The sequence below is a fragment of the Pseudochaenichthys georgianus genome, chromosome 19 (assembly GCF_902827115.2).
Source record: "Pseudochaenichthys georgianus chromosome 19, fPseGeo1.2, whole genome shotgun sequence".
NCBI classification, from domain to species: domain Eukaryota; kingdom Metazoa; phylum Chordata; class Actinopteri; order Perciformes; family Channichthyidae; genus Pseudochaenichthys; species Pseudochaenichthys georgianus.
Window position 1 is genome coordinate 8321237 of NC_047521.1, and position 18432 is coordinate 8339668.

The window sequence follows — 18432 nt, forward strand, 5'->3', positions numbered from 1 at the left end:
CCACAGATTGTCGCTTACAGTATCAGTTCAAATTCCCTTCTGCACTCTGTGTCTCGTGTTAGGAGAGATATGATTTTACTGTAAATTAAAGACCACAAGAATAACATACATTTGTATCAGTAAAAACTGCCAGAGATGTCTTATTGAAACACCTATCTTAGCCCATTTATTTGAGCACTAAGTAATTGGCATTTCCCTTCTGCACACTCTCAGAGGGCTGTTTCCCAAAGGCTTCTGGTATTGTAAAAACTCTTGAATGAGCTGATTAAATCCTGCTTGTGAAGTGACTCATATCTCAGCTGAAATGTCTAACAAATGCAGAGGAGTTTTAACCAGTCAGCTGTCACCATGCCAAAACAAATAAAGATACTGAATCCGAAGAGACATTTAGTCATCCATCTTTCAGTACCTTTGGATACTGTTTGATTTTGGTCTTTACCAAAGACAGTATTGAGGTTTCATTCTCATTTTTAATCATGATAAGATCTAAATATATTTCGCATGCAGTTAAAACAGGGAGTTATCATTCGTGCATGGTTGATATGTAACTCTATCCATCTGCAGATTCTCTGGAAGCCTCCACAGCTCCTCCCAGTGGTAACTCCAGCGAGTCTCCCACACCAACTCCCCCTTCCTCCCTCCCTCTGCTTTCTGCCAATCACACCATACAACAAGTCGAGATAGAGCTGGTGACCCCTCCTCCAGCTGTCATCGGGACTTCCCCCAAAACTGGCATTATTCGCCGGACCTTAAAGTACTCAGAAACTGACCTTGATGCAGTTCCTCTTCGCTGCTACCGAGAGACGGACATAGACGAGGTGCTGCTGGCGGAGCTGGACGACGCCGACTCTGCGTTTGGGAGTAACCGCAGCGTCCAGGGCACCTCGGGTACAGGCAGCAGCCCACTGGGGGGTCTGGCTGATGGTAGGACAGATGGGGAGGTCACAGAGAAGAGAAGGGGAGAGGGTGAGGAGGAGGATAAGGAAGAAGAGGAGGAGGAGGAGGAGGAGGAGGAGGAGGAGGAGGAGGAGGAGGAGGAGGAGAGGAAGAGGAGGAGGAGGAAGAAATGGTGAGCTGGGCCAGTGTGAGGATGCAAGGAGACAACAGGAAGCAGCAGCATGCAGCTCAGGAGGACCCAGAGGTGTTTGGTCACCTTATGAAGAGGTGAACATGAAACTTACTCACAGGCATACACACAGGTGCAAATACATACATGTTCACAAACACTATAGTGAAGCAGGATTTTCCCCTTAACTGTATTTTTTATCTGAATTTGATCTCACTGGTTGGAAACCTATGTTTCAAGTAGATTGTAAACAGATATGTCTAACAATACAGTACACAGACAGACACATACTGTACTGTAGGTAGTTTTCTGTGATGTGTTGAAGTGGAGATTGAAGGAGGTACTTATCTGTAGTCAATGTATTACATACAGTTGTTAGTGTTTGGAACACCCAGCGTATGGACAAATACATAGGAGTATCAACAAGGAAGCAAAGCAGCTGAAAAACCTATTTTGTTTACATAAAAAAGCCCACCAAACCTATATAAGAGAGCAGGAGTTGCTGGTTTACTTCTGCCTTGATCTGTTAGCAGTTGGTGGGTTATTTTGTGACTTTGGTTGGTTTAGATTCACCACAGTGAATCAATTACACAACCAAAACAACCAATCAAGTAAGCAGTAGACCAGCAACTCAGTGTTCTGGGTAAAATGTGTGTTTTTTCAATGCAGTCTTGTGGCTTTGGGCAAAGCATAGATAACAGCTTCAGCTTCCTGTCGGAAAGTGCTGTCTGAAAGCAAGGTAAAGCAGTAACAATTGTAAAGATAGCAAGGTATATGGATAAGTACCTCATACAACCCTACTTCAAAAACATTTAAACTATTGCTTAAAAAGTTGGAGTTCCTCTTTTTTTTTAGATATGTCCTTGCACATTTAACCTTTTCTTTATAAACACAGCTGTGTTGTTGCAGTGTTCCTAAAACCTCCCTCTCTATCCAGACCAATGGCAACATTTTTTGACAACCACCACCCGGCCCTGAAATCCCCCATCTTGGTCTCCGGCCCTCGCTGTGCTGCAGAGGACACCTTCAGCCGCCACTTTGAGAGCATCATGGAGTCTCACCGAGCCAAAGGCACCTCATACAACAGCCTGGACAGCGAGGAGCTGCTTACCTCGAGCACCCAAACCGTCCTGACCTTTGACCTGCCCACATTAACCCCTGCCATCCACGGTCCGGTCTGCCAGAGCACCAGGCAGATCGTCCAGCTCAGCTTCGCCCCACTGGCACACGATGAGAGGCCCAGTATCTCCGATTCAATCTTTACCATGACTGGGGACTCGGACGCCACCAGAGCCCCGTCCAGCGAGAGGCTGAGCAGCGGTTCGGACGACACGCCACCCAAAGGACGAGGGTATTCACAGCTGGGGAGCAGCTGGTACAGCAACCCTTCTTTCTCATTACCAAGGTGAGTTCACAGCAAGTCAATACTAAAGGGATGCAATGATTACTTAATTGGCAGGAAAATCACTGGCAACTATTTTATTTCATGTTTGGTTAATCTTTTTTGTTTAGTAATGATTATAGACTAAATCATCAAATAATAAATGGATAATGGAAATATCTGTGTGTTGAAGACCTACGTGTAGTAATAGGCGCTTTCACACCGGAGTACTTTTCACCATACTTTTCCCTTATAGTTCCGATAGTTCCTGAGATTTTGCGTTCACACCAAAAAGAGAACTTAGTTCATGTGGAATTTCCCCCCCTTTTCAGTCCCTGCTAGAGAGCAGGTACTTTTCTGGGGAGAAAAAAGTTCAAATTTCTGATTGGCTGGGCGAATTGCAAACCACGCCCCGTAAAACTCTGAAAAGTTTTGTGAAGCAGCCATTGTATTTGCTGGCATTAGCATTAGCCCCGCGCACCAACGGAGAGAGTATAATTATGGCAACACAAAAAAACAAACATGGGAGCGGTGGAGTGATGAGGAGATGTCGGCGTTCTGGCGATTTACTCGGAAGGCAACTGCGGGGACTTCCGACCGGGGACTTCGGGGGGCAGTATACGCCGTGAAGTTGTTTGCGGCCTGCCAATAAACCCAAAGCAGAAGAAGAAGAAGTGACGTCAGCGGCTTCATTTGCGTAATCTTCCCTCAGGGACTTATTCCGGTGTGAACACGATCTGCTCTTTAGTTCCATGGGGGCACTAAACTAAGTGCTGGGAACTAATGGCGCGTTTCCACTGCAGCGCGGAGCTCGCTTTAAGCGTGCCGAGCCGTGCGGGGCCCGTTTTTGGTTGCGTTTCCACTTGGCCTAGGCTAGCGGGTCCTAATTCACAGTTTTTCTGGCCCCATGAAATCGTGGTTCTAGGGCCAGGAACAACCAGGCTAAGTCGGGCTGAGTATGCTAAACTAGAGAGAGAATCGCTGGCAAGGGGGCTACAACTACAACAAGATGAACATATTTGACCGTGATTTAATTGTAATACACGTTTTTAAAATGATGCCGGTTAGTAAAAACCATGAATTAATGCTTTGACAAGTCTGCAGACAGACGGCAGGCGAAAAACCCTTTTAAAATGCGTGTTTTCTAAATGGAGCTTGGCTAAGCTAACGTTATATATGCTCCGACCGCCCACACTCACAACAACGGCCTATACAGACATAAATAAAGCAGTGACTGTATTCGCCATGACACAGGCAGTCTGTGGTTTGTACTTGTTTAACTTTTGTCTAGTTTCTGAACAGATACAGTATGAAGAGCTGTGAGCTCTGAGTGCTAAGAGCTAACGGCTGTGTTGTTTTTCTGGGGCTCTCATTGAAGATGACGTCACGGCTCCGCCTACACTGTGTTACTATAGTAACTACCCCAGTTCCTAAACTGTAATGGAAGCGCAGCATTAAAGTGAGCCGGGCCTAATAAGGCCTAACCAAACCGAGCGAGGCCGAGCGAGGCCTGCAGTGGAAACGCGCCATAATAGTCTAGCAGCAAGTCCTCAAAAAAGGCTTTAGTCTATGAGATACCCCTACCCGAGGTAGAACAAAACACAACAATGATTTTTCTTACCTTTAGGGTCTCCCATTAATGAAAATTAAATTGATTGTTGTCAAATTTAATTTTGATGGAAACAATGATTGTTTGGTTATTCTTTAGAACTACCCCAATCCCTGAAAAAGAGCCAAATTAGACCAGGCCGAATGTGGGAAAGGTGACAAAAAAGCCCATAACTTGAGAATGACCACTCTTTTCCTCTTCAGATTTGCTGAGGTATGAACCAGGTGGCTGTCCCACATCACCAAATAGTCAGACAATTATTTACCTAAAAAAATACTGAATTATATAGTCCCGTAAACGTAGCTTTAGTTTAGACGGAAATTGTACTTTTCGGTGATAGGAACAATAAAGTTAGCTCTAAATTGCAAGCCTCTAAGTCTAAAACATAGGTTTAAATAGTACAGGTTTTATTGAAACTGGAACCTTAATTCAAAGTATACAAATCATCAAATAATTCTGTGAGAGGTCAAGTATATAGATACTAGAATAGAATGTTAAATGTCAGGTTCCTCAGAAACGTTAGGGGATACATTTTGACATTCTGCACAGCAGGTGCAGAACTCCGTACAGGGAAGGCCAACAGAGAGGCACTGGCACTTTCCACTCTCTCCACACTTTGCATCTTTGCAATACAAGTGAGTAATGTCTCTCACTTCTGTAGGTGCTGGGGGTTTTGTAAATAGCACTGGTTGAATGGCCCCATCTCTGACAATCCACCCCTTGCCAATAGGACTCCATAACAAGGGTTTGGGTTTGGGCTGTGACACCATATCGCTGTCTGAAACATTGCTCTTTGTACATGTTGTTGAAATGCATCCTCTGTTGGCGGCAGATTTTCCGAGGCTGCATCTGTTGTTGATGCAAATGAACCTCAGTTCATCCAGGTTTGTACACATCAGTCCATTTTCCTTTTTCCATATAGCAGAGGCGCAAATTCTCTTTTTACTGGCAAAGACTCTTCCAAGCTGGCAGAGTCCAAAATGGGCTAGATCTTTGAGCTCGCTGAGATGGGTCTTGAGTTTGGTGAATGCTGTTGTATTTCCTATTCTGTACAAACTACTTGTTGTGCCACAGCCAGTGAGTGCATGACATGCTGGTAGACAGTTAGACATGTCTTTTCCAATGTTCTCACATATGGTGTTGATGGGGACATATCTCTCTCTCATTCGAATGTCAAAATGTGTCCCGTAATGTTTCTGAGGAACCTGACATTTAACATTCTATTCTAGTACATGTATCTATATACTTGACCTCTCACAGAATTATTTGATGATTTGTATACTGTACTTTGAATTAAGGTTCCAGTTTCAATAAAACCTGTACTATTTACACCTATGTTTTAGAGGCTTGCAATTTCGAGCTGATACACTTTATTTGATCGGGTTACTCTTATTCTGACTATTTGGTGATGTAGTTCAGCCACCTGGTATTTCCCTTTCCATATATGATGACCATCAGAGTGAGCATTCTTAACTTATAGGCTATTATGCCACTTATCCCCCACTCGGAATTTGACTGTATCAGAAAAGAGGTAGGCCTATGTCTAAATAAATCTAGTTTGCAATAGAACTGTACCAGATATGTCCAAACAACTACTGGTTACTGTTCAATAGCACCCTAGACAATTCAGTAATGGTATATATTTTAGGGATTTCTGTTTTTCTGATAAATGAGAGAAAAGTGATGGAGATGTTCCTATCACCAAAAAGTACAATTTCCATCTAAACTAAAGCTAAGTTTACAGGACTATAATTCAGTATTCTTTTAGGTAAATAATTGTCTGACTATTTTGTGATGTAGGACAGCCATCATACCTCAGCAAATCTGAAGAGGAAAAGGGTGGTCATTCTCAAGTTATGGGCTTTTTTGTCACCTTTCCCACATTCGGCCTGGTCTAATTTGGCTATTTTTCAGGGATTGGGGTAGTTCTAAAGAACAACCAAAAAAACTTTTTTCCCCCCAAAATAAAATTTGACAACAATCAATTTCTTTAATGGGAGACCCTAAAGATAAGAAAAATCATTGTTGTGTTTTGTTCTACCTCGGGTAGGGGTATCTCAAAATCTGAGGGCCCTTCCTGCTAGACTAAATGCTGGGAACTAAGTACTGCAAAGTACTTGGTGTGAAAGTGGCTAATGCATTTTGTCAGGATGTGAAATTCACTCATGAAAGGTTATATAGGGAACAATATATTATATAAGGAGCATTAAATTATGTTTTTGGCCATTAGGGAAGTTTTAAAAGTTATAAACACAACATTGACATATTATGACATCACAAAATTCATAACTTGAACTTCTTAGCACACTGTTGCATATTTGCATGCAGCAAAGCAGTAGGCCTATAGCTTTCAGTCATTTGTAAGTATTTATAAATTTAAGCTCTATAAAGAAAATCATTTTCCATGTTTTTCTTTTTTTCTTCCATCTTGCTTAACGCATAATTGTATTTTGGTGATCTACCATCCCCAATGTATATGCCTACATGCTCTGTTTAGTGGCAAGTCTTCAGTGATTCACTAAGTATCTGAGAGAGTGAAAATCTGGGTCAAGTTTGTTATTGCATATATTTATCAGTTTCCTGTTTATTCCTTCACTCCACTGAAATCCAGAGGCCAGAGACATATTTAAATGATATGACTATAAATAGTTTTCATCATCTGTCAATTATCTGCACAACCCTTTGTGTTTTGTTCTTATATTTATTATATGCATATAAAATAAATAAAATACACCAACAGCAAATAAACCACTATCTCTTAAACATGTAGCCCTCAAGTTATCAGTTTATTAAATTAAGCTAAAAAAAACGTATTGAATGTTAAATAGTGCACCTTTGTAATTGTTACAAAGGACTGCATTCAGCAGCATTCTCTTCCATGAAAGGCAGAGAACAGCATCAGATTAAACAGGAATAGGTTTACAGTTAAATTACAACCACATGTGCCACATGTGCAGCCCAAACAACTGCACTGTCTGAGCCAAAGGACTTCATGCTGTCATGTAAGTTTTTATTATATAACAAGAGTGAATATATATATAGTTTTTATATATTTCAGGATATTTAAGTTGACAGAGCCTAAAGCATAGTAACATTACACAGTTTGAAGTGAAACAGTCCACACCTTTTGCTAGTCTTTGCTAGTTTGCGTTAGCTGTTACCACATGGGATGTAGCCTGGATTAGCATGGTCATTTAGTTATAATTATTTTATTTCAATGTATTCCTAATTGTAAAACATGTTTTTTTATATATGAATACTTACATTTACACCCTAAGTGTGTACCTCCTAGCCTACATTGTCGAATTTTAAAAGTAGCATTAGCTTTGACATGTGTTAACTTGCTAGCACCTAACTCACCACGTGTCATATTTCACACATTTCGACAAATTAATGTATTATGTCTCCTTATGACTTTGTATGAAAGGGTGAGCTTTGAGTATGACATGGTAAATACAGCCTGGGCATACAGTATAACCCCAATATTTCTATTTTATTTTCGGTAATTCCTATAAAATGTCGATAAATTCCAGTTCATTCCCTAGGTAAAATGTTCACCTTGAATGCCCCTGAGATTGGCAACATGAATGCACATCATAATCAGGTGTTGATGCTAGGGATTGTAACACTGTTTTTACTGCCTTAATTTTGATGTCAGTTCCAGTAGTTGGACTGTTGTCAGTATGCAGATTAATTAATTTGCGTTGCCCCCCGTTAGCAGCAGAGCAGTGCTGCAGTGCTATTTTGGAGCTGAGGAGCTTGAGTAAACATGGCTAGATTCTGCCTGTGGTCCCTCTGCTGTCTGTCAGGCTGGTGTTTGTGTGTGTGTGTGTGTGTGTGTGTGTGTGTGTGTGTGTGTGTGTGTGTGTGTGTGTGTGTGTGTGTGTGTGTGTGTGTGTGTGTGTGTGTGTGTGTGTTGTGTGTGTGTGTGTGTGTGTGTGTGTGTGTGTGTGTGTGTGTGTGTGTGTGTGTGTGTGTGTGTGTGTGTGTGTGTGTGTGTGCATATGTCATATTTGTGTGCATGCATGTGCATGTGTATCTATAGGTGCTTTTGGAAGGTTGTTTCCCTACAGCAGGGGTCTTCAACTAAAATTCAACGAGGTCCAGTTAGAGGAAATGTCCCCATGCAAAGGTCCGGAACATCAAAATGTCTAAGTTGCTTCATGAATTAGTGTGATATATATTGAAGTGACCTGTAGCTTTATCAACGTCTGCATGTAATCAACAACTGACTGCCAATCAAATAAAGAAAGTACAATTCAAAAACAACAATATTTATTGTCAATTAACATTACTTAAATACTGTGGATATGTGTAATGTTTAAATATTGAAGTTAAATGCATCAATGTAATGCACTTTGAGAGCAACATTAAGAGATCTATGGATACATCTCCCAACACCCATATGAAACAGAACTGTAGCATATTTTACTTTTTGGATATTTTACAAATCACTCCCCTTTTAAACTCTATTCTTGTTATTTTTAACAACTTTTTTGTTGCTGTCATATAGTATTGTATACCTGTTTTTCATTTAGTCTCATTAATAACTATAAGGATCATATCAAGGTGTGCCCACTGAGCTGAGGTTATTTGAGCCTCTCAGGAGAGAGCTCTCTTCCACCTGTTTGTAGAAAAGCTCTTTAAATTCGTTAGCATAGCTAGCTAACCAGATGCTAATAACAACAGATCGCCACTGTGCTTACAACTAAAGACACAGCCACGCAAACACTGCGGCATGTGTACAGCTCCTTATGGGTATTGCAATATTTTAAGGGCTGGAGCGGCGTTCCGGTGCTCAGCACTCCTTTTCGTGTTGTGTTCATGAACCTGTCCTTGGCCAGGAAAAACAGGTAGGCCTACTCGCTTGTTTAATTATTTTTGCGGTCTAGATTTCTTCTTCTTTTTTGAAGTGAGAAGTTGTCCGTCTGTCGGACTGACTCCCTCCCCCCCACCCCCAAAACGAAAACTCTTCGGTTCTCCACGAATTACACAAGTCACCCAAATCAGCGTTAAAAAAGCGGGAGGCGCCGAAAAATCCCTTATTAATGTATTGATTATAGCTCCGGGTCCGTATAGGTCGGCGTCTGGGTCCGGATCCGGACCGCGGTCCGCCTGTTGCCGACCCCTGCCCTCCAGCATCCCACTGCCATTCATGACACTTTATCTTGTATCTAGAATCCTTTGTCTTCACGTTGCATACATAATATTCGAGCTCTTTTTAAGCATCTGACTTCCTGCAAAATATCAGGGACAACAGTCGGCTATTGTGTTGTGTGAAAGTTAAATGCTAAGGATATTATGTGTGATGGAGAATGTCACCCTAACCTAACTGAATGTGACAGCACTGCAGAGGCAGTCACTGCACCTGGTCACCTCACTGCCTTCACCACTAGATGGCGTTAAAGGACAGGAATGATACTGTCAGGTGCTCTTGATAATGTAATGAAATGAAGGCGTGTAACTGAGCAGCATTAGCAAAGGTATGTCTTGTTTGTTTGTGTGCGTCGATATAAGTCTAAATATGAATGCAGAAATACTGCATGAAAGCTAAAAACAGTTTGTGTGGCCAAACGTGTTTGATTCTGAGCTATAAGTAGAAAAATTAGCTCATGACCAAACAAAAGTAAATGCTTAATTTTCAGCGTTTATAGACCAGAAACCCCAGTGCAAAAGAAAAAACATTTTTTTAATTAAAATAACCACCCAACACTACTAAATAGTTTGGCATTATTTGTTTTTTATTATCGTACAAACATGTTTCAAAAAGTATATCTTTCAGTCTAAAATGGTATATAATAATAATTACAATATCTAATATATGGTTGAATCACCCACTTCCCACAAAAAATATTCAGGGGATTATCTTGTCATTTTACAACAGTCTCAAAACAAAGTGTGATGTATTCGATTTATGCTACACAAAAAAACAGGACAAAACCAAACCATTTCTGTAATTTTGTTTCTAAAATCGCATCAGTAGGAATAAACTGAATAATATATATTCAAATATTAGAATATTTTGTGTAAATGAAATGCTAATTTTGTGAGGAATAAAGATGTCTGAATCTAAAATGTGTTCATACGTTTTCAGGCAGATATATTATAAATGTATACTTTTTTGCTGATGGCAGAATAGAGCTGACTTATATAATCAAACAAGAATGTGCAACGTACTGTATACAGAATACAGATGTATTAGAAATACACTGAAGCCTTATTCTAGTTATTTCACTGCAGGCCATTCATAAATGGGCCACAGTTGGATTACGGTCCATAGTCTGGCCACCCGTGGTTTAGCATGTTCATTTTGCTCCCTCTTTTCTTGCTATTGAGTGACTAGGGCAGGGGTCTGCAACCTGTTTGACCAAAAGAGCCATTTTGCCCCCTTTGCCCAACAATTTGTTTTGTCTGGAGCCGCAAAACATATTTGATAGCTTATAAAGTTGTATTTACTGTTATATCATAGACAAAAACTACAGTTTTTTTGCATTTATTATTTATAAAACTGTTAACCTCTAATAAGAAACAAAGAACTCTTGTAAGGAGAATAAAAAAAAATACACAGGCCTACTTTAAAATAAATTAAACACAGCACTTGGGGAGACCTCTGCACATTTTGAAGGAAAAAAAATACAATTAAAATGGGCCCACTTTGAAATAAATAAAACATATAGCTGCACCCTAAAAAGAGTTAACTGATTGCATTATGACTGAAGATCGTCAGCTGTTTTCTCCTCGATACGTAAAAGCTGCAGCACCTTTAACAACTTCTCTCCACATATCAAACATACCTGTAACGGCCCGTCCACACAGCGGCGTGCGCTGATGCTTGCCGGTGGGCGTGTCTGAAACTCGACCAACAACCAATCACATGAATCTCCTGCCCCTGACACACAAGCAGCGGTTTGATTGGCTAGAGCTTGTACTGGCATATGATTCGATTGGCTGACGCTTCTGCCGAGGCGTCAAAAGTTGAACATTGCTCAACTTTTGCAGCGAGCCACGCCAGCTACGCTCCGCCAGCTACGCTCCGCCAGCTACGCTCCGCCAGCTACGCTCCGCCAGCTACGCTCCGCCAGCTACCTAGCTACGCTCCGCCAGCTCCGCCGGCCCGTCCACACAGCGGCGTGCGTTGACGCTTCACCATTCACTTTGAATGGGGTGACGTCACTTTTAGCCGAAATGCATCGTGGGAAGCGACGCGGAGCGTAGCTGGCGTGGCTCGCTGCAAAAGTTGAGCAATGTTCAACTTTTGACGCCTCGGCAGAAGCGTCAGCCAATCGAATCATATGCCAGTACAAGCTCTAGCCAATCAAACCGCTGCTTGTGTGTCAGGGGCGGGAGATTCATGTGATTGGTTGTTGGTCGAGTTTCAGACACGCCCGCCGGCAAGCGTCAGCGCGCGCCGCTGTGTGGACGGGCCGTAAGCCTCCGGAACACAGGATTTATTTTCTTTGATTTATCCATAGTTCACTCATCGAGCTGGGGTCAGGTTATTCGCCTGCAGGAAAAGGCGCTCGCGCGGGACCGGAGCAGGATGTGACGCATATTTTAGTTGACCTAATTAAAACCGTTTTGTTTTTTATTTATGTGTCACAGTATCACCTCAAAATACAAGATACGAAACATTTTCAACCGTGCAACAAAATATAAATAGTCCCACAAATACTTTTATTTTATTTCCTTCTTATTTATGTCTAAGCTCAGAGGGCTTAAAGAGCCACATGTGGCTGGAGAGCTGCGGGTTGCCGACCCCTGGACTAGGGATATAAACTTGTAAATGTTATCCCATCTTCCTGATAGAACTATTTATATGAGAACAGAATCACACCGGACTAGCGCAGATAAATATTTGCTTTACCACCAATCTTATCGTGCTTTTCTAACAAGCCTGACTCTGTGGAATCCAGGAGCGAGACAAATATTTCTGGAGTCCATACTTTGATAAAAGTTGGAATTTCACTCCCCTCCCCCCCTCCCCCCCCCTCCTCCTATTCTCACATCTCCCTTTTCAGATAGTCTGCACCATTAGACAGAGGCTCATTGTGCAGAGCCATCCAGTGGACAGAATGAAGCGGGGGATACCGTTAAAGCAAGAATTCTCTCAGGACCTCTTGGCTCTAAATGAGACAATACAAACAGGTGGCTGAGCCTAAACTCCATTGCTGGCCTAATCTTATGATGGTGCACACACTCCTCAGGCCTTGATGAAGCGTATGTGTAAACAGATTAGACAATGGACTCGTGCGTTAACAAAAGGCCACCAACTCTCCCCCCTGGGCAGTTATTGTTGTAGGAAACAGTTTAAGGCACACACCCAGTGGATATATCACTTCATACCTGGCACATCATACATCTTTGTTTCCTATGTAGGTGTGCTCAAAGCTCACACCAGAAACAAGGTCAACCAGAATCTGTACAACACACAGAGGATGGATTTACTGATTGTGTGTAATCGGAGATGCAGAGAGCGAGAGAAAGGAATGAATGGAGTATGGGTAGACAAGAAAAGGGAGTGGGATTTTTAGGCAACAGACAAGCCAAGTTTCATGCCATGCTTAGAATCCAAGGTCAGCAGGGGAGAGTGAGAGTGTACACAGTGGAACAGGGAGGGAGAAAGAGAGAGAGAGGGAGGAGTGAAAAGTGGGAACAACAGCAAACAGACTCCGAGGGAAAAAGATAGAGAAGGAGAGGCATTGCAGGACAAACAGAACTTTGCTTTGGAGGGAAGGAATCCTGCCGTGAGGATCAGATGACAGCAAACAAAGAGGGAGTGGAAAGTGGAGGAAAACATGAAGTCCCTTTCTGAGTGGAAACCAAGCAGAGGAATGTTAAAGTCTGCAGACCCCACGGGAGAGACTACAGGTGCTGCTCTGCCACAGTGATGCGTTCAGGTTACAAGGCCGGGCGGCGGCGAGGAGGGGTTGTCCGGGCTAGCAGTCAGAGAAGAGGTGGTGTTCAGGGCACAGCAGTGAGGACACCGTCTGTCTTCTGCTGTCAGGGTTCAGCTGCAGTCGGAGAGGAGAGATATTTGTCCATTAGGCGGTCTTTCCACAGGTAGGTCCCCACCCAGGAACCTGTCTCACATGTCTTCGCACGTATGTCAGAGGATTTGATTATGAAATTGAGCCTGGGTGTCAGGAGCTGTGTCGTCTCTATTTGCAAGCTGTTCACCTCGGTTTTAAAACAGTATCATCTCCCATAACAATGTTTGCAAAGTTGTAGCAATGGCAATGTTGCTTATTCCTCTAGACTCGATATAGTATTGGACCTAGTCATTGTGATGTTGGCCATTTGTTTGGTTTGTCACCTTGGCTTTTTGGAACTAGAGGCTATGTGAGAGAGTTGAGCCAAGTACAAATGAATGCTAAAAATACCTTAACCAAATGTTACTATTGACTTTCATGAAAACAGTTTGACCTTATTTAAGAAGAAAACATGAATCAATCAATCAATGTTTATTTATATAGCTCAATATCACACATGTTACATTTGTCTCAGTGGTCTTCACAGTGTGTACAGAATATCAGTAATACGACACCCTCTGTCCTTAGACCCTCTATCCTTAGACCCTCTGCCCTTAGACCCTCTGTCCTTAGACCCTCACATCGTACAAGGAAACACTTCCGGAGAAAACCCACAGTTTAAAGGGAACATGGGAGAAACCTCAGGGAGAGCAACAGAGGAGGGATCCCTCTCCCAGGACGGACAGACGTGCAATAGATGCCGTGTGTACATTGAAAAGATAATACATTTACAACATAGGTAGTCCAAATGTTTGGAACAACACCCAAACCAAACAACACTGGGATTGAGACCTGTCGTCACAAGGCAGCCTTGCCCCAAACATGCCCTGCTTTATTATTTATGTCACTCTAAATAGGTCTATCATTTACAAAGCAACATCATGCTGTATTAAAGAAGACACATGTCCGCAGACCACACACATGTCTCTTTTGAAATCAATTGACTTTTTATCTTGCTCCATTATAATTTTCACATTTGTATTTAGTCACTAGTGCAACACTTTAAGTGTCACTTCAGCCTTAGCGGTAGCTTGTGTTAATTAGCAGCATGCAAACACATTACACTACAATGATAGCATTGTAAACATTATACATGCTATGCTAAGCATTTAGCTCAAAGCTCTACAGGGCCTAAGTACAGCCTTGCATTGGCTGTAAATGTAGTTCTTGTTCTTCTGTGTTCTTTGTGAAACCAAAGTTGACCGTTGAACCCTTCGAGCTTTCTTCCCTAGTCGGCCCGTGTTATTAATTACTGTTTGCTCTGGTGTGATTCCGTCTGACTCACTTACAGTGTGAGGATGTGTGAGTGTGCGAAGCAAAGCCCTGGGACTGTGGGTTGTGTTGGCTTGTTCCTCACGCTGAGACATCCAAATGAGAGACTCACTTGTTCAGGAAGTGTTCTTTGCTCTTTGGAATACAACTCTCAGCTGTTGAACTGCCACTTCCTTTCTGTCAGCCCAAGAGGCATGACGGGAACTGTCACACTGCTCTTGACAGCATCAATGAAAGTCAGCATCATGTCGATGTTTAAGTAACTGAACTCAGAGGCCTTGTTTCTGTTGTCCAGAAGCCAGACAAGTAGTTCTATTTCAGCTCAGTGTGACATAACATGCTTACATTGTTATCACAGGATAATTCAGATGTAAGAAGTGTTGCCCGTCTGAACTGCTTTAAGCTTTGAAGGGGCTTCATTGGGAAGTGATAACAAGCCAGCAAAAGTGAAGTGTATAATCATGCCAAAGCTAGTGTTTGAATATCAAATGATTTGCTTACATTTAATGAATATACAGTATAGGCTTTGTTTACTACTCTGTATATATTACCTCAGATCTCTCCCATGTCTTTGAATCCTCTATCCGCTCACCATTCATCTTATATTTTAAAATACAGTTTTACTTATTAGATGTATAATCTACTTTCTTTTGATTGGCTTTGCACTTTTCGTCTCCACTATTCTTTCACTGCTGGAAACTCACGGTGCTGCACAGATCAGATTTTAGTAATATTACATTATTGATATACCGCAGTTATTAGTTTTATTATTATATCTCCATCATTCTTTTGTCCTCTTTTAATGCCCTTCTGTCTTTCCTTTTCAATTATTTAGACAAATATCATTTTTTCTACTTAACACTCCTCGACCAAAAATGTTCTTCATTTCCCTTTCTTTTCATATCCTGTTCTGTCCAATTTATTTGTGTCTAATCACTACTTCTGCCCCGTGTTCACCCTCTCAACCCCCACCCCCACCGGCTGTCTTCTCAGCAGGGACAAGGCCCGTCTGGCGACAGATTCGGAGCTGGACCAGGACCTCAGTGAGCGACTGGGTCTGGGCAGCAGTGAGACCCTCACCAATGGCAGCCACCGTGCTGACGTGGCAGCCGCCAGACGCCTGGCCAAACGTCTCTTTAACTTGGACGGCTTCAGGAAGTCCGATGTGGCGCGGCACCTCAGCAAGAAGTGAGCTACTGTATGATCTTATTGGGTTGTATCATGAATGCTTATGTAAATGGTTAATCAACTGCTTTTAAATAGCGTTTATCCAGTCTTACGACCCCATTAACGACATTTACAAGTCGTTAATTCAGAGCAATGTGTGCCACTTGCGGAAGCTAACTTTCACACATAATTGGCCATTGCATGCCATGTATTTGAATAAAGTATAAAGAAAATCCTAACTTTATACAATTTAGTCTGTCCAGCTTGACACAGCTGGCTCACAAAACTTAAACCAAGCTATCAAACTGGAAGAAGTAGTTCTAGAATGAAACAGGATTCAGCAGTGGCATAGCCTATTTCCTGAATCAAACGTTTTCAGAATGTCTTTGTGGATGGTTTGGATGGAAAGTTTCTGAACAGGGCTCACAAACACAATCAGATAACCACGGACCAATCAGGTGCATTTCATGATAGGGTATGTCAACGCTTGAGCGTCCCATCGATTGGAGAAGCTTGTCTTATAGCTTCCTTGTCTGATATGGTGGACATGAAGCATAAGTGTCTGAACATCTCTAAAGTGTGCTTGTTTTGTTGTGTACGACCCCTTTTTTTTTTTTGCTATCCTGCATTATGTAATAATAGTGTTTTGCACTCTTAAAAATGGATAGGGTGTCTGCCGCCCCAACACAAACTGGAAGCTGATTCCGCAAAAGAGGATCTTGATAGCAAAAGGCTCTGGCTCCCATTGTACTTTACTGATGCCCCTTTCACACCAACGCGTTGTCAGGGCCGGCTCGGAGCTACAGCCTGAAAAGTACCGGTTTTCCTTGTGGGCCATCTAAGCTAATTTACAGATGGCCCTGAAAAATGCGTGCGGACGAAATGAAGCACGAAGGGTTTGAGGGGCCTCCCCCTAGAAAATTTAGATTTTTGCAGGTGCTGTCTGGTGCATTCTCTAGACTGAATTATAAGATGAACCACCACAATATTATATTGTACAATTTCAATTTTATTATTCATTTCACTTGTTTGTTTGTTCTTGTTTGTGTTTGCTCGCTTGCATGCCCTGCATCGCTATAAGAAACACTTAAGTTGTTGGTCAAAACACTTTCTATCTGATGAAGGCAAATGCCTTCCCAGATGGAAAAAAGTAGAAAACATTACATTCAGTTATAACTGCCAAAACATTATTTACACTATTATGGCCCCTGTTAAAAATGTTTGTAATGTTATCTACTGTAAGTTGGTCGAACGAATGCCTCCTCATCCGGAAGCTGACCGAGCAGACCCGAGCAGCAGTCGAGAGGAGCCGAGCGCATCCGCCAAGCACACAAAGTGGTGACGTCAGAGTTCCCGTTAGCCGGCAAATCTAAATCTCTTTGGTCAAAATGTCCGGTCAAAATAATTTCCCTTTAGAGCAATACCGCTTCAGTTGCGCCACTTATGTGACAGACAAGAAGAGTATGTGACAGACAAGAATAGTAAATTCTCATGTCTAACACTTAATGTGGAGAAAGAGATGTCCTGTGTGGGTTGATTGTGCGTTGATCTGTTGGTAATGCCTCGAGGTTCCGGTGGGCATGGAAACAGATGCATAATGCTGCGCTATACTTTGTGGCCTCATCCAGTTGCATAGCGACACTTATTGTTTAGGTGTCTTTTAATAAGCAGGTAGTCATATCCAGGGTTGGGTTGTAACGGAATACATGTAACGGCGTTACGTAATCAGAATACAAAAATCAAGTAACTGTATTCAGCTCGCGTTACATTTGAAAAACGAGTAATCTGATTACAGTTACTTTCGTAAACCTGAAGTGAATACATTTTGGATTACTTATTGGAATTATTGGTGGAAAGATTTCCTCACAACATTTAATATTCATTACTAAAAGGTACAGCCGAATTATCACAGCGCACAAAACCTATTACGCCGCAGATGGACCAAAAAAGGGAGCGTTTGAAAAAAAGGGGCGGGTCCGCTCAGTGAAACAATAACAACGAAACATGGGGGAACAAAAGTCTGCGTTTAAATCGCGCGTCTGTGTGTGTGTGTGTGTGTGTGTGTGTGTAGAGGTGTGTGTGGTTAAACACATCAGCCACACCGCTCTTTAGCCTTTCTAATGATTCTGAAGGTAAACACAGTGAAGGCGGTGCGTGAAAGGCTCGTCTTCTCAGAGGCTGAGTTAACCCTCCCGCTGCCTCCTGGCGCTGCAGAGATTTCATGAAGTGAAGGAGGTTTTCCTTCTATAAAACAGCTGCGGGCATGAATGTGTCACAGACATGAATTCATAGATCAAGGCAGACTGGTGCACACTCTCCTGTTTTGCCAATCCGGTGCTTAAACAAAAATACACCCCTGGCCGAAATGTCCTTAAAATGAAGTCCGAGTTCGACATTTTAATTCATGTCCTGCCAACACTGGCAGGACAGAAGGCGACACGCCCGTTCTGCCGTGTCCCTCACTCCTCACATCCCAAGCTGCATCCCCAACAAGTTTATTATGTTGTTACATCGTTTCAGATGTGATGTTTCAGTTGTGCTCTTGATAAGCCATTAAAACAGTAAAAACACGTTCAGTTTCCTTTTGCTTTGCAGCTTTTTGTGTCTCCTGTTCACCAAAACATACCCATCTGTTATGGAAAAAGAAAGTAATCCAAAAGTAATCTAAAAGTAATCTGATTACGTAACTTGTAACTGTATTCAGATTACTTTCAGAGCCATGTATTCAGTAACTGATTACATTTACAAAGTAACCCTCCCAAGGTTAGAATATCACACGTAGCTATTTTAATTACCTCTCAAACTACCTAAACTAGTTATAGATATGTTTAGTTTTACTGTCGGGTCACTCATTACTGGATCCGCGAGCTGCATGATACTGGCATAATAGATTGCCCGATCGGGCAAC

General features: G+C 42.1%; 1 protein-coding gene across 2 annotated transcripts in view; it reads left to right on the top strand.

Moving 5' to 3' along the window:
- Window positions 1-1063: 1063 nt before the first annotated feature.
- The window catches only part of LOC117464347 (PH and SEC7 domain-containing protein 1-like), a 76542-nt gene continuing 59173 nt past the window's right edge, over window positions 1064-18432 (top strand). Inside the window, exons 1-3 of one of the 2 annotated variants that reach the window (XM_034106724.2) lie at window positions 1064-1164; window positions 2004-2471; window positions 15351-15545. In XM_034106724.2, the coding sequence (XP_033962615.1) occupies window positions 1067-1164; window positions 2004-2471; window positions 15351-15545 (761 nt within the window). In that variant the 5' untranslated portion in view covers window positions 1064-1066. Of the gene's footprint in view, window positions 1165-2003; window positions 2472-12747; window positions 13117-15350; window positions 15546-18432 lie in introns of those variants that run through there. The other variant, XM_034106725.1, reaches the window with a different exon arrangement.